This window comes from Micromys minutus (assembly GCF_963924665.1).
Source record: "Micromys minutus genome assembly, chromosome: 1".
In the NCBI taxonomy this organism is placed as follows: domain Eukaryota; kingdom Metazoa; phylum Chordata; class Mammalia; order Rodentia; family Muridae; genus Micromys; species Micromys minutus.
In genome coordinates this window covers 31,017,347-31,042,696 of record NC_137969.1, presented here as the reverse complement: position 1 = coordinate 31,042,696, position 25,350 = coordinate 31,017,347, and the positions used below count along the sequence as shown (strand labels likewise).

General features: G+C 49.8%; 1 protein-coding gene across 3 annotated transcripts; it reads right to left on the bottom strand.

Moving 5' to 3' along the window:
• Positions 1–210: 210 nt before the first annotated feature.
• Positions 211–16,693, bottom strand: ZMIZ2 (zinc finger MIZ-type containing 2). 3 transcript variants are annotated; one of them, XM_080922363.1, is made up of 20 exons: positions 16,637–16,693; positions 10,914–11,078; positions 10,507–10,617; positions 10,313–10,427; positions 9,781–9,983; positions 9,405–9,588; positions 8,961–9,221; positions 8,580–8,759; positions 7,527–7,604; positions 7,140–7,308; positions 6,411–6,555; positions 6,129–6,339; positions 5,331–5,436; positions 5,020–5,177; positions 3,848–3,915; positions 3,483–3,551; positions 2,981–3,225; positions 2,330–2,499; positions 2,003–2,245; positions 211–1,329 (listed from the first exon to the last, which is right to left on the bottom strand). In XM_080922363.1, the coding sequence occupies exons 3-20, from the start codon at positions 10,554–10,556 to the stop codon at positions 1,222–1,224; spliced, it is 2,763 nt and encodes a 920-aa protein (XP_080778489.1). In that variant the 5' UTR covers positions 10,557–10,617; positions 10,914–11,078; positions 16,637–16,693; the 3' UTR covers positions 211–1,221. The 3 variants fall into 3 exon arrangements, with proteins under 3 accessions (XP_080778489.1, XP_080778488.1, XP_080778487.1); XM_080922362.1 differs by lacking the exon at positions 16,637–16,693 and adding an exon at positions 16,276–16,406 and having other exon boundaries at positions 10,507–10,620; XM_080922361.1 differs by lacking the exon at positions 16,637–16,693 and adding an exon at positions 16,276–16,406.
• Positions 16,694–25,350: the final 8,657 nt, after the last annotated feature.

Sequence of the window (25,350 nt, the reverse complement as noted above, 5' to 3'; positions counted from 1 at the left end):
GGAGGGGATTGCTGCAGAGGCCCTGGCAATGCTGCAGTCACTTGACAGATAGCTGGCTCCGGGCCCTAGGGCACACCCAGGGAAGGTGACATGGTGGCAAATGTCTCCAGGGCGAGCCTGAGACACTTTACAAAATAGCTCTGCAGCTAAAGCCAACTTGGAAATTTCCAGGGCAAAGGAAATTTACCACGGCACAGGGGAGGTCTGAGCCTGGATGAAAACATGTACATTTTTATTTGGGGTGCTAAGAACAGGAAGGCCACAGCCCCTCAGCATAAAGGAAGGACTCTGCCAGGCCCACCAAGAGGGAGTCCTTTAATAGATTGCACAGACAGGAGACACGACAGGCCGGCACCCTGCTTGCAGGCCCAGGCGCTTTGCCAGCAGATGCAATGGCCTCCCCCACTTGGGTGTGGGCCGCAGGGTGCCGAGGTGGTTTAAAAAACACAGCTGTACTAATTCTTCACTTTCACAGAAAAGAGAAACTTGGGGGAGCAGCTCACTGGAGAATTTACATGGAGCTGAGTCTGAAAGCCCACCCCGAGGAGTTGAACCTCCCCCTGAGCTGTCTGCTCAGTAAGGCAGGCCAGTCCGCAGAGGAACATGCGCCTGAAATCGCTGCCCTCCCTTTCCCAGCTGTTAGCATTTCTACACTATGTACAGTGTTGTGCTTTATTGCTCCCACCCCAGCGCTGCCTGAAGCTCAGGGTGGAGGGAGGAACCCCTGAACCAGATTCAGCTGGGTGGGAGCACCAGGCTCCCAAAGGCTGCCAGGCTCAGGCACTGGAGCTGCAGACCAAGGGTACAGAGCCAGCCTCACCAGCCAGCTCTTCTGAGGAGGAGCAGAAACAGAAGGATCGGTGCTGGACAAGATGCAGGCTGGGCAGGAGCAGGCAGGGTGGAAGGACAAGTGCAAGGCCATGAGTCTGGGGCAGAGGGTTGTGCACATGGGGCTGCTGGGGCCTGCAGGGCTCCTCACAAGAACCATTCTGTAGCAGTGAGCTTGATGGAGGGGGGTGTGAGGACCACTGGCCTGGGGCCCCTTGGAGCACAGGGCTGCTTCCAGTTTATCAGGGGCTGGCAGTGGTGGGCCCCAGCTCAGGGTGTGTGTATTGGGAGATTCAGGGAGAACCGGCAGGCATCCTGTGGGGCTGGGTGAGAAGGGAAGGCTGTGGTGATATCTTTGAGTGTGTCTTCTCCAGGCCAGGGGTTTCCACAGGATCAGTTGTTCTCAAAGAGCGAGAGCAGATCATCACTGCTGTTTGTGGGGAGGTCAGGTGGACCCAGGTAGGAGAGTAGTTCATCAGGATTGGTCAGTTCTGGGAGCAGCTGAGGACAAAGCAGACACATTAGCAGCTTTGGTCTCAGACCCTTCATGTCCAGTGGCCATGCTGTCCTGGCCTCAGGCCCAGAGGGAATGCTAACCTGCCCTTCCCCTGCCAAATGCTGGGTGCCAGAGTGAAGCCATCTGGCTGTATGAAGCTGCCTGTATCTCCCCATGGAAAGCTGCTACAGGACAATAGCTCATGGTTCCCAGGAGCCAGTGAGTACAACCGGAGGTGGCACTGGAGATGCACAGGCCTGAGAAAGGATCTCCAGTGTAATTCCCAGGGCCCAAAGCAGGTGGGAGGACTCCATGACTCTGGCCTGCTCCTCATCTTCCTCATGAGGAACTTCAAGGAGAGTGAACACACACTCATGCTTCTGCTCACAAACTGCCTGTGTTATCACGATGCAGAACTGAATACCCAGGTCAAGTTGGGCTCTGAGGATAGTGCTGTGAGCTTCACACACCCAGGCTCCACAGCCTCTAAGGACAAGTCACTCATTAACTACACACAGGTACCTGGTACCTACAGCTATTCCATGTACCCAACCTATGTGGAACAGCTGCCCTGGATTGACATTCCTTCCTGAAGGTTCGCTGTCATCCCTTCTATGAAGCCAGGTGTGTTGACCCAGGGACCAATGGCTCCCACCCCACACAGGTCTAGTTACTTACATCCAGAGCTGGTTCTGAGGCCTCCCCTGCCCCAGTCATGCTGGGAGGTCCCATCATGCCTGTGGCAGGATTGAAAGCCAGTTCACTGATGGGCCCTGTGTTTGGTTGGCCCAGGGGCTGCCGGGATGCAGGGGAAGGGTTTGGATGGTGTATCTGGGTGCCTGGGGTAGGGCCGAGGTTGGGAGTGTGCAGTCCTGGTGGTCCAGGATTATGGGCTGGGTCCAGGTGGCCTGCTGGTGCCATCTGAGGATGGAGAAAGAACTTAGTAGAATAGTTCAAGGACTCCTTGGAGACTCCCACCCATGAGCCTCTGTATATAGCACTAACCTGGCCTGGGAGGCAAGGCGCAGACTTATCTGGAGTCAGGAGGCTGCTGGGAATGTCAGACTGGTAGGAGATTGGGGGTGGCCCCTGGGTGAACTCAGCAAGGTTTGGGGTGGTGGGTGTAGCAGATGAGAAAGAATCTGGGAAGGTTCCAGGCCCCAGGAAGTTGGAACCTACAAGAGGAAAGTCAGACAGAAAGCTCAGATAGGTGGACGTGCCAGGTGGAAAGGTGACTAGGGCATGGAGGGACGCAACCACACAGGCACAATTCTACGTCTTCCCATCACTGCAAGGGGACTGAACACGGGGGCAGTGGTAGGAGGGGAGACCTCAAATGATGAAAAGGTACCCACCACAACCAAGAACTACATGCATGCAGTGTGGGTCCTCGAGGGACACCCCAAATCCAAGTATTTCAGTGAAAAGCCTTACTCCAAACCAAAGGTGGAAGCCTCAGTACCCTGCTTCCTAGAGTCATGGTCCACCATGACTTCCCCACCATGCCAGAGAGGGGACATGAAGGACAGGCACACTCTGCACGGTGCTTGTAACTGTGCGGCTGTGACACTGCCACAGGCCAGGAGGCTGATCTGGAGAGGATGAGCCATTTGCCCAGGGTCACCCGAAGTTCAAGCCTGGGTGTGCCATACTTACCCTGGCTGGGGTAGTCGCTGGGGGCAGGGGCCGAAGGGGGCTGCAATGGGGCAAAGGGGGCAGCGCCAGGGCCCAGGGCTGCAATCATCTCCATCACACTGGGCATGAGCACATGGGCAGGGCTCACAGTGCGGCAGCGCTTCAGCACTGGCCCATCTGGCTCCTCCTTGATGTGTAAGTCAGGCTTCACAGGCACTGGCTTCCAGCTGCACATGGGGTCGATGGTGATCTCCTCATAGTCTGAGCTAAGCAGGGACAAAGGGGTACTGGTCACTGGCCACTCGCCTAGCACCTGCTGCCCTACTCAGCTGTCAGAAGTTTCCAACCAGGCCTTCTGCTCACTCTTCTACCCAGAAACCTTCAGGGCACTTAGCAGATGTGCAGTAGGCACTGGCTGGGAGTGGAGCTGCTTCACTGTGAAAGAGGCTCCGAAGACCGCACTTACTCCAGGACTGCCCTCTGGTGGCCACAGATGCAGGGGTAGCAGGAAGAAGATACTTACTTCTGAATATAAATCAGGATGCCTAGCATATACTGATCCACCTCCAGGCCCTCCAGCAATGCTGTCTTGCTGTAGAAGGCAAAGGAGACTGTTTAGGGAGTCTAGCCCAGTTGGGTATAGACCCTATCACTTCTCCAACTCTATCACCTATGTGTACATGGCATGTATCAGGTGACCCTATGTGAGGTGACCCTGGATAAACCACTATGGTAGTCCAGTGTGAGGAGATGCCATACAAGGCCACCCAGTTTCTGCCCTGAGGTGGGCTTCTCTGGTCTGTTAAGGAGCCCTTCTTGATGCTATTTTGTGTTTCACCCTCTGAAGAAAAGGCGGCTCTCCCCTCATCATAAACAAGACTGACTTACTTGCACACCGGGCACCTCCAGGTTCCCCGCTCACAGTTGAGTTGTAAGTATGACTCCAGGTCAAAGCACTGAAGAGATAGGGAGAGAGGTCATTCTCACCACCTCAATGGACAGGACTGTTATGACAGTCTTCAGGAAAGTATGATTATTTAGGTATATATTGAAGGTATCAGGTTTCTACCACAGCACTGTCTTTATTAGACCCAGGATAGGATGCCCTAAGCAGCCTTCCCTGGCACTGTGATGCCCTAGAACCAAAGCAAGTATCCACAAGGAAACTTAACCCAGAACAGGTTGGGGTGTTACATGCCTTTAATCCCAGTGTTCAGGAAGCAAAGGCAGGTAGACCTCTCTGTGTTGGAGGCCAGCCTGGTCTACATAAAGACCTTTCCAGGACAGCTAGAGCCAAGTCACAAACATATGTACATATGTAGGAAAGAATGTGATTATGTTTTAAAGGAGCAAAACTAATCTTGGGGATGGGAGGCCAAGCAAGGAGGTGGCCCTATGGCGAAGCTGTCTTTGGGCCCTATGCCGCTGAGATACTGGGTCCCATCCACAGAGGGGATGAGGCTAAGAAAACTGTTTTCAATACTTTAGTGAGGTGGGGTCTGCCTGCCATCTCAGGACTTGGGAGCTTGAGGCAAGATGATTACGAATTCAGGTTCATCCCAGCTACAGTGAGCAGAGGCCAGCCTGGCATATCTGAGGTCCTATCTCAAGGGGAAAAAAGAAACCTGAGAGATTGTCATTATGTATCCCAGACCAGCTTTCCTTTAAGAGTCTACTGCCTCAGATCCCGAGATCTGGGATTACAGGTGTACATCATCAGTAAGCTGCTGGTAAACATGTCTTTATCGGAAGCTGTTACAGGTTGCAGCAATGGAAACTAGCGTGCATCTCAGTTGGGTAAACGCTGGAAGTAGAACTCTTCCCACAAATTCTGTGTTCTTGTTTGATTCGTTTGTATTTCAAATGACATCCCCTTCCTGGTTATCCCTCCACAACAACTCCCACCCCACCCCACTGCTCTTTCTTCTTAATCTTACTAAGCAGTTCTTCAGTTTCCACCTAGATTCCAGTCAATACTGAAGCAATTTTATGGTTTCTCGACAAGCTCGAAACATCTTAAGGGCAACACATTTCAACAAATGTCTACAGGGACCACACACCTGTATGTGGCGACAGTCGTGACCACGGGCTGGGAGCTGGATCCTGCGGAAGGTGATGGGGCACTTCAGGGACACCTTGATAGCTGTCTGCTCTACCCCATCCTCTCCATTGGGCCCAGGGGTGCCAGGGATGGTGCCGCTACTGAAGTTCCGCTTTACTGACATCGACAGGGAAAGGACTTGAGTAAAGGTCCCCAACACCAGCCCCCCCCCCCCCCGGAAGAACCACCAGTCTGAGCGAAAATGGCCTCTAGGCCACAGAGCAGGGTTCGGCCTGGCACAGCACAATGGCTGAGGAGGAGAGCACTCACTCTTGGTGATGCAGTGCTCAGCTGGCAAGAGGCGCTTCTTGAGGAGGCCCTGCAGCACAGAGCGGACAGACGGACGGTGCACCAGCTGCAGCACGAAGAGGTGGGACTGCAACAGAGTGAGGATGTTACAGGGGTAGCAAGCGAGGACATGGTCCAGAGGACACGTCTAGGAGTTAAATCAAGGGTGCCAGGCACAAAGAGTTTAGTGTGGAAGAAAGCCGAGCCAGCCACCTTCCCGGCAGCTAGGCCCTCTGAGTGTTGACACACAGGCAGGGCTTTCCTATTTTGTTACTACACTACCTCAGCCCTCGGCAGAGCACTATGGTATTGCTCAACCACTGTCTAGTTTTCTGTCAAAACGCAATCACCTAAAGTCCCTGGAACTCCTGGCATGATGCAGCTTCTGAGCCACCCTATCTCCATGCCCCCTCAATCAGCATAACTCCTGGCAGCCTGCAGCTCAAGGTCTACTTGGGATCCTGCCCAGTGGAACCTGGTGAGGCCCACACCAGTGCAGGTGGAACATCTTCCATGAGCTTTCTGTGCAGCTTGGTTTCTTTGACATAATTAACAGGAGCATTAAATCTTTTTAATGTAAGAGTGTATTTTACTGGTTCCCTCTTCTTAAATGGCAAGGACAGAGTGAAATAAAAAGAAAAGCAACATCTTGTCTCTCAAGGATAAAGACCCTCAATGCACAAGCTCCCAAACCCCACAGGAGAGTTGATAATCCGGGGTGTGTCAGCTGGCCCCAGCCAAACCCTGCCAAACCCCGCCCACAGCTCCCAGGCTACCCACACAGCAGCAGGCGGTGACAGTGATCTGGATGGTGTTGCGACCTGGCTGGCACACATGCTTCAGGTAGAGGGGCTTGTGCGAGGTCTTGTTGTCTCCACGCTCGATGCTGAGGGGTGTGGCATTGACGCTGACCTGCACAGATGCTGGCCAGTTGGTGTTCATCTGCCGGTCCTCATGATGGTAGCACTTGAACTGCAGCTCCAGGTCAGGCCTAGCAGGGAAGATGATGGGAGCCAACACTGTACAGCCAGGGCCCAGGGGCAGGATGGTAGTGAGACTCACCTCAGCATCAAGGTCTTATAGACAGAATCTCGAAGCTGGAAGACATGGTTGCTCACAGCCAGGTTGTGCTGTAGGCGGAAGGGCTCCAGAACTACCCCATCTCGAACTGGGAAGGTCAGGCGTAGCTCATCACAAGGGACACTTCCTGAGGGCAGAGGTATGCTGGCCATGAGTCTGGCCAAGGGATCTTGCCCCTCAAGCATACTCCTGCACCTTGAGCCCTAACTCAAGCCCAGCCAGAAACGCTGGAGAGGATGAGATATCCCTATAAATGGGGCTCCCATGAGTGTTTCTTCTTAGAACTTGGGACCAGTCTGTATGTTCTATCCTGCCTTGGTTATCAAGCACAATCTGAATCACATTCTGAACAGTCACAGGAAATGGTTCCAACCTAGAAAGCACATTCAGACTGGACCACTCTATTGTTCATCTGAAGGTTTTAGGATGCTAGCTTCTTCCACAGAAGTCTCCCTAAAGTAAGGGTTCGTAGCAGGGCTGAGCTGCAGAGGGCGCATTTTAGGTTCACAGACAGATCCTGATAGGGCCACCATGCAAAACAGGAGGATCTGATCTAACTCTTTTGGTTCTTATGAAGCTGAGACATTGGGTTTTTCTTGAGGTCTAGCAAATGTCCCTCATTTTCCAAGCTCCCCATAGGACTCTACTGAGTCCTGGTTACCAAAGCTACTGAAACCTAAAGTGGGTATTGGGCTTAAAATAAACACTCACCAGAGGGTGATGGGTGCAAGGAGCTGAGGCCTGGCTTGAGGTCAGGCAGAAAAGGAGACTTGACTTCCTGGCTTGGGGACATGTAGGGAACATTGCTGCTAGGCGTCATGGGTGGCGTGGGATTCCCCGGCAGTGGGGAGCTGGGGTAACCAGGAATGGAGCGGGAAGGCTGTAGAGGTTGAGCATAAACAGTCAAAGCAGAACGGCAGGATAGGAGGTAGTTAGTTGATGGAACACCCGTGGAAACCATCAGAATACATGTGGGCAGGAGGCAGCCCTGGAGTACTAGGCAGGGCACCTACACTTACTTCCTCCTGCCTGGTGCCCTCTTTCCATGTGCCCACCCTGTGAGCCTCCCAGCCCATCCACCCTTGCCAAGCCCCGTACCCCACTCAAGCCAGGCTGGCTGTAGCTGATGCTGCCTCCATTGAAGCTGGCGCCCTGCCCGTTGAATTGCTCTGTGGGCTGTGGGAGAGAAAACTGAGTGTGCTTAGGGCTCTAGCCTACCTTGCACTGACCCCCTAGGCCCAATCCTAGACCTTGTACACACAGAGGTGCTGATCTGTACATTCTCTACACACCCCGCCCCCCAACACAGAAGAAACATTACTGATTTCACAATGCAAAAAGCTAAACTACACAAAACAGGAGTAACCTTCCAACTTGGAAGGGCTGAAAGGTAAGTGTGCACAACATTCCTTCTACCTTCACCCTTCTCAGCCTCATCATCCTGCTTACCCAGGCTCATGAGCTCATCCTCCACATGCTCAGATAGTGTGCACTGCCAGCAAGGGCCTGTCTTTTAGACAAAGGTCAGGATGCAGGGTAGAGGAGTGAGGGAGTGAAATGCACAGCTTCACAAAGGTCATCAGACTGGCTTGGAAGCCTATCTGCTGTTCCCTACACCACTTATCCACAGGTATGTATGCATGTATGTGTGTATGTATGTATGTGTGTATGTGTGTGTATGTATGTACGTATGTATGTATATGTGTGTATGTGTATATGTATGTATGTGTGTATGTATGTATGTGTGTGTATGTATGTATGTGTGTATGTATGTATGTGTATATGCATGTATGTATGTGTGTATGTGTGTATGTGTATATGTATGCATGTGTGTATGTATGTGTGTATGTGTGTATGTATGTATGTGTGTATGTATGTATGTGTGTGTATGTATGTATGTATTTATGTATGTGTGTATGTATGTATGTATGTGTGTATGTATGTGTGTATGTATGTATGTGTGTATATGTGTGTATGTATGTATGTGTGTATGTGTGTGTATGTATGTGTGTATGTGTGTATGTATATATGTGCCACAGAACCAGACCAGTCATCCTGAGAGCTGTTCTTGTATTGACTAGGATTCTCTGGCTAAAGGCCCAGAGTCCTATGGCACTCAACCCAGCACAGGCCCATGAGAGCCAGTCCTACCTTGTAATGCAGTCCTGTGGGGCCAGGGGCAGATAGGGTCTGGGCCATGCCCTGCTGCAGGGGTATTCTGTGTCCTGCATAGGAGGAGGCAGGACCAGGGGGCTGCCCAGGGCCAGGAGCATACTGGGCAGTGCTGGCTGCATACTGGCCTCCTTGCAGATACTGCTGCCCAGGATACACCTGAGAAGTAGATGCCCAGGGAAAGGTATCAGGGGAAGCAGTTTGCCATGCATGCATATATGTGTAAACATGTGTGTGTGTGATCCTGCTGGGCACAAGCAGTCCTCTCTCACTCCAGATACCATCCTTGTCATAACTTGGAGGGTGCTTGGGTAGTTGAATCATCATCTAGGACCCAGCCTGAGCCAGCAAGATGCTCACCTCTGAGTAGGCTCTCTTGACCCCCTGTCGAGGCAGTGGCTGCCCCTGGGGAGGCCCAGGGTACCCATGCTGAGGCAGTCGCTGCCCTGCATATAAGGGTGTCATGCCTGCTGCTCGAGTAGGATTTATGGCCATGGAGGAAAGGCCAGAGGGGCCCATCATTCCTCCCATGCCTGAAGGGTTCATGCCAGGGGGTACACTGGGTCCTCGAGGACCTCCATGTTGCAGAAACTGGCTGTTAAAAGACTGCCCAGTCCCCATCTGAGAAGAGAAAACAGAGGAATGGTCAGATTCCACTCTCAGCTGTTGCCACGGTCCTCTCTCCTTCACTGGCCTCATGAAGTCCTAGTACAGACCACACTTGTCACAGAACTTGCTACCTTGCCAAATCCACCAAACCCACCCATAATTGCCACCACATGGAAGGGGCTTGAGGGGCCTTACTGCTCCATATTGGCTTAACTCCTGGCTCTGCTTCTCTTGCAGGGCAGCCACAGTGGCTGTGGCTGTGGCTGTGGCCGTGGCTGCAGCAGCAGCCATGGCAGCTGCAGCTGCTGCTTGTGTGAAGTCAGTTGAGGGCCGTGCTGCATGTGTAGGGAGCCCCAGGCCTCCAGGGCCTCCTGCATACCTGTAGGTGATATAAGATTGCCTTAATGTCTACAAAGGCTTACTCTGGGACACACTCGGGGAAACCCATTCTTAATAGAACTTCCACTGCAGCTACTACAGACAGTCGGGGAGAAGCAAGCAACATCCAACCTTTCTGCAGGACTGCCAGGCTGAGGGCTTCAGGTCACTGGCCGAGTGAGGGCCTGCTTACCCAGTAGTGAAACTGGATCCCCCAGGGTAGCCTCCTCGGCCATACACGCCTTGCTGTACATAGCCCTTGCTAGCACTGCCTTCAGCAAACGCCTGCTGTCCCAGGCACTGCGGGGAGGTCAAGGCAGAGCTGCCACCTGCCACACCAGGCATCATTGAGCCACCAGGGGGGCTTCCTGCAGGGCCCATGGGGTTCCCCAAAACCTACAAGGAAGTGGGAGTCACTAAAGAGAACCAGCCAAACCACTGTCTTCAAGACACAGCTCTTAACATGCTAGATCTCAAGAGATGCCTAGCAAATGGGAGAGGGGCTGGGGTGGGAGAAATGGTTGCCTACAGTTCTGACTGGAGGGTATATGGAGCCAGGGGAAGACATCCCATGATAATAGACAAGGAAGGCACCTAGTCACTTGAGACCCTCAGGAAGCCCCGTCCTTATGCTTCAGCCAGTCCTCTTGGTTCCTTAGTGGTAGAGGCACCAGCAAAGCTCTGGATCTGAGAGTTAGGGGAGGATGGCCCCAGTGCTCACTCACCTGGCTCTGTGTTGCGTTGCCAACTCCCCACACAGTAGTGACCACGGACAGTGATCCAGCTGGCTGAGTGGCACTTTGTTGCCAAGGCACAGACTCATATGCAAATGAACCATCACTATAGAGAGAGCAGCTGGTAAGGTAGGGTCAGATGGCCAAAGGCTTGCTAGAGGCAGGCCACAGACGCCCACACTCACCCGTGTGGTGCAGGGGGCAGGGCAGGTTTCATGGGGTTCATGGGGTTCATTGGTGATGGAGCAGCCTACAGGCCCAATGTGCTGGAACTTATCTGGGAGTTGCTGCTCCGGCTGCTGGACAGGAGGGAGAGGGCAGGAGCTTAGATGCTCACGGTAGTGTGGACAAATCCAGGGCAGCAGTGTTGGCAGATATCAGCCCAGAATGCAGTGCAAAGCAACTCTAACAAGGGCCCTGTCATCTTAAGCCATTGGACCAACCCTGGAAAAGGACTTTCTGACATCAAATACTTCCCACCTACCCTTTCCCACACTGTAACCATATAAAGCCAGGAACCCTCAGCAGGCCCTGGTGAAGGTCAGAGGGGTAGCCAATAGGAGTTAGCCCCCACCCCAGGGAGCCCAGAGACCTGAGTAGGAGCAGAGCCTAAGTGTTCTTTGAGGTGGAGGCTGGGAAAGTCAGGAAGCAGATGTACAACAGCAGTCCATCCACCAGCTTGGCCTTAGGGCGGCTGTACCGACACGGCTGACACAGGACACAGGCACCAACCCAGCCCCTGGCTGGCAGCTCTTTCCTATCAAGAGGGTGGCAGAAGGGCTTCAGGCCACAGGACCTTCAAGCTGCTCCAGGCGACTTGAGGGGAGCAGGCATTTGTGTGTTTGTGTGTGCGTGCCTACCTCTGCTTGGTTTCACCAGAGTGGCACACAGCCATGTTTGGCACTTCTCAAGGACCCTTGGGAAGGCCTGAGTGCTCCTGTCTGAAACTGTTTTGGTAGGGCTCTGATGGCCACGTGTATGAAACATGCTCAAAGCTGGTGATTTCCATCTTGCCACTCAGCACTCACAAGCCTCTTGTCTAGGGGAGCAAGGGGTAACCCAGCACCCACTCAGCTCTGGAACAAACATTTCTTTGTGCTTACCATTCAGGGCTCAGTACAGACCTGGAGGCCCTGCAAGGCAGGTCTACACACACAAAGCCCCAGAATCAGCAGAGAAAAAGAAAGGGGAACTGTGACTTGGCCCTGCCTGGGCAGGCTTAGGTTCTCAGGGGTCCTTCCCATACCCAGCACCAGGCTAACAGTGAAGAGACCTAATTAGGGGCACAGAAACTCCACACACAAGAGTCTGTCCCCTAGCCCTCAGAGGCACCTAAACTTGATTCTAGCTCAGGCAAAGTCCTGCCTAGACAGCTAGAGATGAATGTGCCAGCTTGTCAGCAGAGGCTGGCATCTGTTGCTACTGCTGGATCTTGGGAGGGTGACCTGGTGGGAAAAACCCCAGACCTGACATGTAGGATCTGGAACAACCATGTGCAATGGGTAACAGGAATCAGACAGAAGCATGGCATGAGAGAAGAGAGAAGATATCGGAAGCAGCCACACAAATACTCCCTGAAACACCAAAGCAATTCAGTAGAGAAAGGACATCTCCAACAAGTGGTGCAGGAGCAACTAGAGTTCTATCAGTAAACAATAGACTTTAGACAGAAAATAAAATGGGGGTGGGGACAAATCTAGATGTACCTTAATGGCAGAGCACTTGTTTTGTGTTCACATGTGTCACGTTCTGGGTTTGAGTCTCACTACTGCAACAACTATAACCAATTTACACCACACACCAAAACGAACTAGGTCCTAGGCTTAAATGTAAAATATAAAACTGTAAGATATTTGGGAAAAGGTAAAAGAAACTCCACAGGATACAGGACAAAGTCTTTTTTTTTTTTTAAACATTTGCTACCAAATCTAAATTTGATTCATAAAATAAAATTAAAATCTTTTCTGTGAAAGATTTGCTAAAAGGATTATAAGATATGATAAGCTAGAAGAAATGCTTACATTGGAAGAAATGTTCCAAAAGAGGTGGCACCTAAAATATATAACAAATTATTAAATGATTGTTGTTATAGTTATTATTATTATTAGTGTTGTTTTTGTGACAGGGTTTCTCTGTGTGGCCCTGGCTGCCCTTAGAACTTGCTCTGTAGTCCAAGCTGGCCTCAAACTCACAAAGATTCATCTGACTCCCCAGTGTTGAGATTAAAGTTATATGCCACAACTACCAACTTAAATTATTACTACAACAAAATCCAAATAGAAAATTAGCAAAACACATGAATAGACTTCTTCAAAGAAAACATAAGTGGTAAAATAACCTAAGTGATTAGCATCTTTTCCTCATCAGGAAAACAGATTAAAGAAGAACAGCTAAGATAAAAAGTGACATCATCAAACGCTGGCAAGGAGAAACTAGAGCTCACATTCATTCCCCATGAGACTGTAAAATGAAAGGTACAGCTACTCTGGAAAAGTCTGGCTATTTCTTATAAATCCGAACTCGCAGCTACCAAAGTATAACTCAGCAACTCTACTCTGGGGCATGTAGCTCAGAGATGCTAACAGAACAACCTACATATGAATGTTTGTCACAGCCAAAGATTGGAAACCGCTCAGGTGTCCTTCAATGAAAGAATAGTTACATCAGTGCAGGACACCTACAGCCCAGATGCCAGAAGGAACACACTACTGCTAACACACTACATCCTATTCTAGACAAATCTCCCAGAAACTGTGTTGAGGGCAAAAAGCCAATTACTGGTATTATATGATTCTGTCATCTGCCAAAATTAGGAAAACTGTAAACAGGTTAACGGTGGCCAGAGATTAAATGAAGTGTGGGGAGGATGATCATTTCATGTCTATAACTTCTACATAAGGAAGATGGGTGTGAATATATATAAATCCACAACAGAAAGGCTCCTCCTGTGTAGCAAGTGCTGGTCCCAGAGTGCGATTTTACTACAGTTTTGCAAAATGTTACCATTCAGAGGAAACTGGAAGGAGATACATTTCTTAGAACTGGGTATAGCTACAATTATCTCACAATAAAACATTTAGCCACACAAGGGTATGGTGGCCCATGCCTATAACCCTATCACTGGGGAGGTAGAGACATGAGATCAGGAGGAGTTCAAGGCCAGCTTTGACTAGATGATGAATTCTAAACTAGCCTAGTGTGGTAGTGCCTACATGAAATCAGGGCAACTGGGAGACAAAGGCAAAAGGGTCATTAGTTCAAGGCCTGCCTAAGTTACATAGTGAGACCCTTTCTCAAAACAAAACCAAACAAAACAAAATTAACTACATAATTACAAAACCACATCACCAGTAGCAAATATCCTATCCCTCAAAAAACCCACTGGCTTTTTGGGTTAGCCAGGATCATTTTGTTGTCTGAAGCAGGGAGGGAACCAGGCTAGCTGAGAGGCTCTTGCCTCATTTCAAGTCACCTAAGGCAGCAACACTCAATGTCAGAGCATTCTAGTCAGCTGGTGAGACAGGCTGCTGGCCCCACCCAGGGTCATCAGGACAGGCCAGGTCCTGAGCCTTGTATGTTTAACACACGTGACCACAGTTTGAGAGCCTCTGATCTAGGAAATGCAGAGAGTTGGGGAGAAGAGAGAAGGACAGGTGTAGGGTGGGGAGGCACCCACAGGGGCATTCTACATCACATGGGCCTGGGGAATTCCACCCACAATGCTCCTCTGCTGTGGACAGAGACCACAAACATTTCCAGTTCCCCCTAAGCATGCCTCTCTTTGCTGGGAGGACTTCCTGCTAAACTAAACTAAGTTCACACCTCAACATGTAAGTCTGGTGGAGAGGCCCCACACCCCCAGACCTGGTATCTAGTGAACCCCCTGCTCCTGACTATAGGGATGTATCCTATGAGTAGACCTACCTCCCACTTCCAAGGCAGAGCTGGCAAGGAGGGCTGGCCTCTCAGAGTGCCAACTGCAGTGAGAAGCCAGGTTCCTTACTGCTGCTCTGACTTGAAGTCTATCTAGGAGAACAAGGCCTTCTGGGGTCGGGTCATGTCTTCCCTCAGGCACTGAGCTCCACAGAACTTGCTTTCCAGGTGTCCCAGAGCAACTACACCCCAAGTCTCCTGGCTCCATCCACTTCTACCTGTCTGAGCAGCTAAGAACAAGAGCTAGTAATGGGTACCACTCTCAGCCAACATTCCTACACCAGGCCAGCCTTTTCTCAACAGCTCACAAAACAGGGTTCACTCCTCCAAAGTTCCAGGGTTAGGCTTCAACTTAAGAAAGTGGGATCAGTTGGGTGGTGACACACACCTTTAATCTCTACACTCTAGAGGCAGAGTCAAAGGCAGGTAGATCTCTGTGAGTTCAATGACAGCCTGGTCTACAGAGTGAGTTCCAGGACAGCCAGGGCTACACAGAGAAACCTTGTCTCCAAAAAAAAAAAAAAAAAAAAAAAGCAAAGAAAAGAAACTGGGACCAAAAGGTTCCTGAGAAATGACAGATGACAGTTCCAGATAAGGGTAAACCTGTAGTCTTAGCCACTCAGGAGGTTGGGGCAGGAAGATCATTTAAGCCTAGGAGTTCAGGGCAACACAGTAAAATCACATGATGGAAAGGGGAGGATAAGGATATGACAGATTTGAAGTGAGGCAGAAACAGAGTCCCTAGTATCAAAGGAAGGGGAGTCAAGTGCCCAGAAGGCTAGAGGTCCTTCCTGCCTGCCCAGCATGTGAAGCAACAGTACTTCCTACTTCCTAGCCTCAGTGTGCAGACAACTGTTCATGAAGGACTCCAGGAATGAGCATCTGCCAATAGCCAGAGCAAAGCTGATTTCAATGCCCAATGTTTAAAATTAGGAATCTGGAGGCCACTCTAGGCTATACGGCACCTTTAAGTTATCAGCCCTCACAGATCAACCCGAGCAGTCAGGATGCTCTCTAAACATGTTGGGCCTGTCTCTTACTTGCTTATCCTCATCGTGCCTCCAGCCTGCTTCCACACCCTGGGAGCCTATCAAGGGACTTGAGGTCAGTTCTGGTGAGTAAGGTTAAGCTTCCCTCCCTAGTTACCATTCTCAAGTGTCAAGGGATGCCCTTGGTACTGGCTTTGCCAGGACTTGGTGGTGAGTCTGTATTCACCCTACCCACATAGATCAGGTCACATGTGCCATTTGCATCCCGACAAAATTTTCTGCAATAACACAAATGAGTTAAAGACATCACCAAAGACTGTCTCTAACTATTAAAAGAAGGAACCCTAGAAGGAGGAGGGCAGAATAGGGGAGGCAAACAGGAAAGGTGACAGAGTAAGAAAGGCACTGGGTGCTGGGAAAATGATACCTTGAGGGAACGGGATACTTTGGGGGGCGGAAGGGGGAAACTGGGCACCTAGGAGTGGTGTTAAGGGTACCAAGGAGAACAAAAAATTTAGGGAGAGTTCGGCATCTCCATGTCTGAGCTTCAGTTTGGAAAACGGTGTTCCTGTCAAAAACCTGGCCAGGGACTGACAGGTCAGCGTCCTCAGCCTAGGGGCAGCGCAGCTCCTCCTCAGGCCAGTAACGGCTCCCACCCTCCCAACCCCCGCCCCCGAATTACCCAGATGGTGAGCACGTAAGAACCTGAGGGGTGCTCCGTGAAGGTGAGCTCGCCCCGCTCCAGAGCTGGAACGACAGGCTGGGGTGAGGGCCCGTCAGCCTCCTTGGCTCAGGAGGCCCCCGAAGGCCACTTGCACCCCTGGGCCAACCCCAACAATGGCTCAGCGGAGGGGTGAGAAAGCCGGATAGCACGGCGCAGGGGACAGGTACCCGAAGGTGGGCGGCAGAGCCGGGCCAAGCCAAAACCGTCCGTCGCTCCGGGACCGGCCGCACCTGCCACCGCACCTGCCGCACCTGCGCGCCCCACCGCCCGCGCTCGTCTGCGGTGCCCCGAGCCACCTAGCCTCTCACCTCCGCCCGGCCCGGCCCGGCCCGTCGCCGCGGCCCCCGGCCCGCGCCGCTCCATGCGCTCAGCCCGCCCTCGGCGCCGCCCGCCGCCCCCGGGCCGCCGCCGCCCGCGCCATCGCGCCGCCGCCGCTCGGAGGGCACAATGGAGCCGCCGCCGCGCTGCTCATGCATATGCATGACGCCGCGCCGCCAGCCCCGCCCCCCAGGCCAGAGCAGCGGAGCCCCGAGCGGTGCACCAGAGGCTCGGGCAGGGGCGAGTGCGGGCCTGCATGGCCGAGCTGGGGCGAGGCTGGGCCCGGGCGGCGACTGGCTGCCGTGCAGGAAGCTCAGGGCGCCCGGCCTGCACCCTGCGTCCCCTCCGCACCTTTGCGACCGCGGCGTCGGAGGAGCCCCGCGCGCTTCCTGCTGCTGTCCACCGGGGAGGGGCCGGACGGGGGTGGGGCTATGGCGGGGCGGGGCCACGGCAGGGCAGGCAGGGCCTGGGCCTGGACCTGGCCACAGCCTGGTAGTCTAGTCAGTTCGTGACTGAACGGTGGCTAGACCCCTCTGGAACCTTCGAGTCATTCATGGCAGACCGGCGCGTCTTTGGAGACAGGGACTGAAAGGCCCATCGTTGAAAGTGGAAACAACACATACCGGCCCACATAGCCTTTTACACAGCCAAATAGTCTCTTCCTAGGGTGCTGCCTCTTCGCCTCTATGCCGAAATCACTATGATCTTTCTAAGGGCTTGTAGAAATGGCTCAGTGGTTAAAAGCATGGACTGGAGCCAGGTGTGGTGGCGCATACCTTTCCTAGCACTCGGAGAGGAAAGCACTGCAGAGGTGGCAGTTCTCTGAGAGTTTGAGGCCAGCCTGATCTACAAAGCAAGTCCAGGACAGCCAGGGCTCTGTTACACAGTGACCCTGTCTTGAAAAGCTAAAAAATGAAAAGAAAGGGGAAATAATAAAAAAAAAAAGGTCGACTGGGTTTGCAGAGGTCCATGTTTTGCTTCTCAGCACCAACAGGTGGAATTTCCCAGAATCCCCTGCTCCCTTCTGACTTCCCTGGGCACCAAGTGCAAAGGTGTAACAAGCTAGCAAAGAAACTGTGTACATAAATAATTAAAAAAAAATATTTTCTGGGGCTGGAGAGATAGTTCAGTGGTTGGGAGCGCTGACTGCTTTTCCAGAGGTTCTGAGTTCAATTCCCAGCAACCACATGGTGGCTCACAACCATCTTTAATGAGATCTGATGCTCTCTTCTGGTGTGTCTGAAGACAGCTACAGTGTACATATATATATATATATATATATATATATATATATATATATATATATATATATATATATATATATATATAATCTTTAAAAAATATTTTTTAGCTTAATGAAATGGACTTGTAGATACTTGTGGCATTCTGTAAGCCTGGCAGGCTCATCCAGCCCTTTGACATTGCAATATGAGGATTGTCGCCTATGAAGTACTAGGGAGCCAGGCAATGACTTAACAAGTATCTCAAGTGTTAGATAAGTTTATGATTTTTTTTTTTTGTTGGACAAATTTGTAGGAATCATCTTCCACTTGTATGCATGCAGGCCCCCAGATGACAGATTAGAAATCACCTGCAAGGTATCTACTTTTTCCACCTTAAGTTTCAAAAGAGTCCATTCTCCTGATTACACACAATTATTATTGCTATTGTTTTGCAAAAACACACCGTACCTTTTGATCATGCTCAAGTGTTCAAGTACATAATATCAAACACATACTTAACTACTGTCTATCTCCAGGGTGGTTTAATCTTCTCCAGTAGATATCCCATTTATTAAATCAACCTGACTAATGCTGGGAGCCTTTAATACGGTTCCTCATGTCCTGGTGACCCCTAGCCATACAATTATTTTGCTACTTCACAACTGTAATTTTGATACTGTTAGGAATCATAAGTATCTGATATGCAGGATATCCATTATCCATCGGATATGTAACTGCCAAAGGGATTGAGACCCATGGGTTGAGAGCAGCTGCATTACATAATAACCCCTGGATTTCTCCCCCCACTCCATTTTACTGTGTCCCTGTGGTTGACTTCTTTTAAGAGCCTCACATAAATTGAATCACACCGTTAGCTGTTTGATGACCGGCTTACTTCACTAAGCTGTGTAACCTCAAGGTTTATCTGTGTATCAGAACTTCTTTGGCTGGGGAGAGGTAAAAACAAGTTCTCACACGGTAGCTCAGGCAAGCCTTGAACTTGCAGCAATTCTTTTTGCCTAAGCCCCACAAGGACTGAGATTACAAGCATGCACCTTTACACCCTGACAGAATTTCCCTCCTTTTTATGGGTGAAGACTGTCTCATTGAACAGAGATGGTCCATTTTTGTTTATCAATTAATGAATTGAGGGATGCCCTGCAATTCCATTTAACATTGCTGAAGTTTCTTTCTTGAGTCCTGTGCCTTGTTTCTTGAGAGAAATCATTAAAGCACTAGACTAATGTAACAGTCCTGCAACATGACAGCCTTGGTTCCTGGCTCTGTGACTTAGGTTAGCTCTCCAGAGTCTCCTCAGCCCTTGGAACAAGTGTATTACAGGGACAAACAGAAGGCAGCGTCTCAACAGGGAGTGAGGCACTCCATCAGGGAGGGTATCCGGGATTAAAAGCTCAATCAAATGGGATAAGAAGAGGGGAGATAGTCTCTAGGGAGCAGAGCTGACCATAAAGACACTCAAATTAATGGAAAGGCAACATCAGAATCCTGACCCATCTACCCCAGAAGCTTTGTGTTTCATGGTTGGAACAGGCAGATTCATGGATCAACCAGAAGAGTCTATCAAAGAGCTCAGGTGGTCTCAGCGATGGTTGTTATCCTCCTCAACCTGCTTTAGGAACTCCTGTCCTAGAAGGTCCACATGGTGCTGCATCCTTTCTAGATACAGTTTCTGTTTCTTTCTTCTTGTTTGTTTGGTTTTGAGTCAGTGTCCCATGTAACCCCTACTGGTTTAGAACTTGCTATGTAGCTGAAAGTAACCTTGAACTTTTGATCCTCCTATCTCTACTCTGTATTTGGAGGTACCATGTGGTGTTAGGGACACCCAACCAAAGGCTTCATGCTGTCTAGGCAAGCCCTCTACCCCTACCAGGTAAGAGATACCCAAACCTCTAGACAATGCTTTTATTGTGTATACAGTGTACATAGTTAGGAAAGTTTTTATTTACTAGGGAGAATAAATAACAAAAGAACTTCCTTCCTAAAACCTTCCTTCTACAACCAGGCAAGATAACATCTCCTACTTTAATAGCTGGCAGTTCCTTGGCAGTAGAAAAACTGGGTGTGGTGGTGCACACCTTTGATTCCCACACTTGGGAGGCAGAGACAGGTGGATCTCTGAGTACAAGCCAGCTTGGCCTACATGAGTTCCAGGACAGCCAGCGTTACGTTACGCAGTGAGAGCACGCCTGGGGAGGGGGGTAAGAGATACTAAAATAAACTTGTGTTCTAGGAGAGAGTCTCATTATGTGGCTCAAGCTGGTCTGTCCGTCTTCTCTTCTTTGGTTTTATGAGACAAGATCGGAATCTATAGCTCAGGCTGACTTTAAGACCTCTGTCCTCTGGAGTGAAGTGTGAGCTACTAAAGCCAGGTGTCACTCGCCAAGCCTAGCAGGGCACTAGGCGTAAACTACCCTTCTTCCTCAGCCAGACTCCTAGCAGGTGGCAACATTGTTTCCCTGCTCCCCTCCTCACAGAGCTCAGGATCTCACACATGCCACCCACAGACTCAGTCACCCAGGACACCTCAGCAGTATGCCACATATAGGCTGTTATTATTACTCAGTGGCCTGTTGGACATTTGGAGGTGGGCCTACACTGTTACACTACAAGAGATAGTGTTGGGGTTGGGTAGGTGTGCTCTATGGTGTTTGCACAACTGGGACATCTCAAAATAACAGTTTTCAGAATGTATCAGTTTATTTAAGTTTATTTATGTATATGAATACACTGTAGCTGTCTTTTAGATTTATTTATTTTAAGGTTATGAGTACACTGTCCCTATCTTCAGACACACCAGAAGAAGACATGGGATCTCATTACAGATGGTTGTGAGCCACCATGTGGTTGCTGGGAATTGAACTCAGGGCCTTAGGAAGAGCAATCAGTGCTCTTAACCGCTGAGCCATCTCTCCATCCCCCTGTTTATTTTTTAAAGTGTGTTTTTTAAAATTACACTTACTTATTATGGGGAAGGTGTACACATGCCATCGCACACATGTGGAGAACAGAGAAAAACTTGTGGAAGTTGTTTTTTTCTGTCCACCATGAGTCACAGAGCCTTCAAACTTGGCAGCAAATGCCTTTACCCACTGAGCCATCTTGCTGGCCTGTATCTGGTACTTTTCAACTTTCATGTGTATCAGTGTATTGCCTGCATGCATGTCTGAGAACCATTTGTATATAGTGCCCACAGAGGCCTGAAGAGGCATGGAATTCCCTTGGAACTGGAGTTACAGGGGGCTGCCATTGCAGGTGCTGGGAACTGAACCTAGTCCTCTGGAAGAGCAGCCAGTGTTCTTAACCACTGAGTCACCTCTACAGCCCCTGTATCTGCTTCTTCTTCTTTTTTTAAAAAAAAATGTTTATTTCAGCCCCTTGTTTCTGCTTCTTTAAAAAAAAAAACATTTATTTATTTATTTTATGTATGTGAGTACTGTCTCTTGTCTTCAGACACTGTCTTTTGTCACTAGAAAAGGCATCAGGTCCCATTACAGATGGCTGTGAGCCACCATGTGGTTGCTGGGAATTGAACTCAGGACCTCTGGAAGAGCAGTCAGTGCTCTTAACCACTGAGCCGTCTCTCCAGCCCTTGTATCTGCTTCTTAACAGCAATCAGATTGTCATATATTTTTTCTCATTATTAATACAAGCATTTGTCTGCTTCTATACATTAACTGTAATCCTCATGAAACGAATACTTTAAACCAGGCTCGATGGTTCCTACCTATAACTTTAGTACCCAAAAAGCAGGTGCAGGAACAAAAAAAATCTGGGGGTGGTGTACACTTTAATCCCAGCTCTCTGGAGGCAGAGACAGATGGAGGCAACTCTCTGTGAGTTTGAGGCCAGCCAGGTCTACACATAGAGTTCCAGGACAGCCAGGACTACATAGAGAGACTCTGTCTCAAAAAGCAACAACAGAAACAAAACAAAACAAACAATAAAGAGGCAGGATTGTGATTTCCAAACCAGCCTGGGCTGGGCCACATAGAAGAAGCCTTCTTTTTTTTTTTTTTTTCCTTTCCCTTTTTTTCTTCTATTATTATTGTTTTGCAAGACAGAATTTCTCAGTGTAACATGCCTGGCTGTCCTGGAATTTACTTTGTAGACTAGGCTGGCCTAAAATTCAGAGATCCACCTGTCTCTGCCTCCATAGTGCTATGACTAAAGGCTCTCTGCCACACATGCCAGACGCACACACACAAACACACACACACACCATTGTTTTGAGTGTACTTTCCTGGCAATTCCCTTGGTGCTCACAGTGGGACTCTCCATCCAGCCTGAACGCACTTCCTGTGTTTCGGCACCCTCACGAACTGTTCCCCCTCCCCCGAGGGAGCCCTCTATATGCCTCTCAGTCTTCTGTTTTCAACTTGTCTGTGACTAGGAGGCCCCTCACTGTGGCCTCAGTTTACCTCTGGTGAGGGGACACAGCTGTGTGCCAGCCTGGGTAGTTCCTCTAGAGTTTTAGGGACCTCAACTCAGGCCAACCCAGAATCTGTGGCTTTGGTGCTGAAAAGAAGTTTCAGGACAGCCGGTGTAGCAGAGTTGGGGTTTTTAATAAATGCTTGAGCATGAGTGACAGAGAGGCTCAGGGAGCACGGCCAGGGCATGTGTAGAGAGAGGAGGGACATCATACTTAAGTGTGACATTTGTCTTAGCATTAGCCACACTGAGCTTTTTGATGACTCTCAAGTTACATCTCAGAAAGGTGATAAGAAACCTTTTTGTCTCAGTTTGATAGGACACACAAGGTGACTCTAGACATCCTTGAATGGAGAAAGTGAGACCCCAGCCACAAGGGTTTTACAAGGAGTTTAGTTCACATCTATTTCCTGTAAGTGGAGTTTGTAGTGAGAGTCCTAGAAACTGCGGGTTTATGGCCAGGTTGAGGAAAAAAACCTTAAACAGTTGTTAATTGTACTGGAAGTCTTGGTCTGCTGAAGTGAGAGGCTCCTTTTCCTGCTAAGGAAAGCTCAGGATCTTCCTGTCTTTCTTTACTGCCTCAAGCTGACGGGGGGGCGGGGGGGGTGTCAAACGATTGGCACAGCTGTGATGTGCTTCCAAACCTCTGGAACCCTTCAGGCAAGATGGCAGTACCTATAAGGCAAAACAAGTTAGCAATACCCCAAGCCCTGCTGAATGCTCCCAGAAAGAATGAAGAGACAGACATCGAGGTGCATGCCTGTAATTACAGTACTCTGGAGGCCGAGGCAGGAGGATTCTAAATCTGAAGCCAGCCTGGTCTGCATATGTATAGTATGACTCTGTCTCAAAAGAAAATAAAAAGCCAGGTCTGATGCATACATCAGGAATTCTGGGAGGGTCACCATGTGTATTAGGTTAGCCTGAGCTATGGACAAGACTCTGTCTCAAAGAACAATGACAAAGTGAAAAGAAAAAAATAAATAAATAAAAAGAAGATTTCGAACTGAGCCCTTGACCAACCTCCCAACTGGCATCCCACAACAATGGCCCTCATCCTCCCTGACTGAGGTACTGTGGACAGATATGGAAGACAAGGGAGAAGAGGCAGAGTCCTCACAGCCAAGCTCCTAAAGAACACTTGGAACACGTCCAGGCCACTGACAAGGCCATGGCCATGTTTGACCCTTAAAGTTTGTGGTGCCTTAAGTCTGCCCTCAAGCTTTGTCAAGCCCTCCCTCTCCAAGCCAGACACCAGCAACAGAAAGAGTACAGGCGCAAACTCTTGCTCTTGCTGTCTGCCTTTGGCTTGACCTTCCAGCCTTAAGGGGAGTCCTAAGATCTGGGGTAATGGACTGGACCCTCCAGTTGATGCAGTCTTCCCAGAGACCAGCTTCAACCTGCTCACAACACTTTGCTCCTGAGTCCACGGAGTTGTGGAAGTAAGATGGGACCTCTGAAGGTGTCATCAGTTGACCACCAAGCTGTCCTTGGATCCAAGTGTTTTTTGTTCATTCTTCAGAAGTCGCCTTGTATAGTGTGATTGAAGCTGTTCCCTACCTCGCCCCCCAAATATCTCATCTTAATTTCCAGAACCTTTCAATGTCATTTTGCAGCCAAAGATGGGCCTGAGAAAAGGGGTGGGGGAGGGGGATTGGAGACTGTCTGAAGGCAGGACAGAAGTGTATCTATAATCAAAGAATAATGAAGTTACCAGCAGCTAAAAAGACACTAAGGCATCCCCCAGGGCCTGCTCACAGTCCATCTTAGTCTTTTGTTAGGTGCTCTATTGTTAGAACCCCTCGATGTATGGTCATTTTTCATGTGGTCTCAGAACACTGGACCATCCATCCCTCCAGTTGGGGTGCCTGGTTCCTGTGGCATCAGACACATCCTCTTCAGACACCATCTGTTTTCTGCCTCTCTTTTTGCTTGGCTGCTTCCTCTTTTCTCTGACCCCAGGGGCTGTCCTTTCCGTATACCTGCCTCTCTTGGATGTGCCTCTAAGCTTATAGTTGAGGAGGAAATCACTACAGGGTGTGGCCACCACACCAAGGAAATGTCACCTTCCTAAGAGCTGGGACTGGAGCTTTCTCCCATGTTCTTCCTCCTTTCCTTCTCCCTGGAGACTCCTAAGTGCTCAAGGTCTGAGCCTCAAAGCTTCCCTCTTCCCCCTTCCCTCCAGGGACATATGTTCCTCTACATTTCAGTCACTTCTTCCTAGAAAGGACTCCCATACTCACATGACCAGCTGTCCCCACACCTCTCCTGCCAACCTCTTCACCTCTGATACAGATCCTTTTTGTTTGTTTGTTTGTTTCAGAATCAAGGTTTTTCTGTGTAGTTCTGGCTGTCCTAGAACTCACTCTGTAGACCAGGCTGGCCTCAAACTCAGAGATGCAAAGATGCATCAGCCTCACACACACACACACACACACACACACACAGAAAGAGACAAGAGACAGAGACAGAGAGACACAGAGAGAGATCTTCTGACATTGGCTGTCCTAGAACTCACTCTGTAGACCAGGCTGGCCTCGAACTCAGAGATGCATTGGCCTCTCTCTCTCTCTCTCTCTCTCACACACACACACACACACACACACAAAGAAAGAGAGAGAGACAGAGAGACACAGAGAGAGATCTCTGACATTAGCACCAGGCACACATGTAGCACATACATACATAGAAGCAAAACAGTCATACAAATAAAATAAGTATTTTAAAAGAAAGGATGAAGTCATGTTGTTCATAGGAATGGATGCAACTGGAGATAATCATAAGGGGATTAAGGCGGGTTCAGAAAGACAAATATTAAAGGCTATCAAATATTTGCAGTTTCCAGATTTTCATGTCATATAAAATCATGTGCACACACATAATGTAATGAAATGACAGTAGAGATGGAATTGCTAGAGAAACAAATAAGGTTAAAGGCAGGTGCTAAGGAAAGGTTCAAGGGAAGAGTGAGGGAGATGTTCAGTACGCAGTGTAAGGTAGTATAATAAAATGTTTTTGAGACAATAAGTCTCAATAAGTAGCCCTGGTTAGCCTAGAACTTATTATGTAGATCAGGCTGGCCTGGAACTCACAGGGATTCACTGCCTCACTTCTCAGATCCTAGGACTGTGCCACCGCACCCGACCAAAAGAGACCAGTCTTTCTTTGCTGGTGGGAATAGGAAGGGGATTACCTTGTCTTTAACTACAGCCCCACACCAAGGGAGCCCTTCTCAGAACCTTCTTTCTCTCAGCCAGGTGAGGGGTCTGATCTGCTGACCTCTGACTTCATAACCCTGTCATACTGCATCTTGGGCTTTCCCATTACCCCTTCGGCAGCTCCCCCTACCATAAAAAGTAAATTCAAATTTTCCTCCCTGCCACTTAGCTCCCA

Bases quoted from the DNA above. Each gene is read 5' to 3' on its own strand.
- ZMIZ2 (XM_080922363.1), bottom strand. From the start codon at position 10,556: ATGAACCCCATGAACCCCATGAAACCTGCCCTGCCCCCTGCACCACAC. The intron at 10,428-10,506 runs GTGAGTGTGGGC...CTCTCTCTATAG, and splicing joins CTGCCCCCTGCACCACACGG to TGATGGTTCATTTGCATATG. The intron at 3,226-3,482 runs GTAAGTATCTTC...GTCCCTGCTTAG, and splicing joins ATCCTGATTTATATTCAGAA to CTCAGACTATGAGGAGATCA.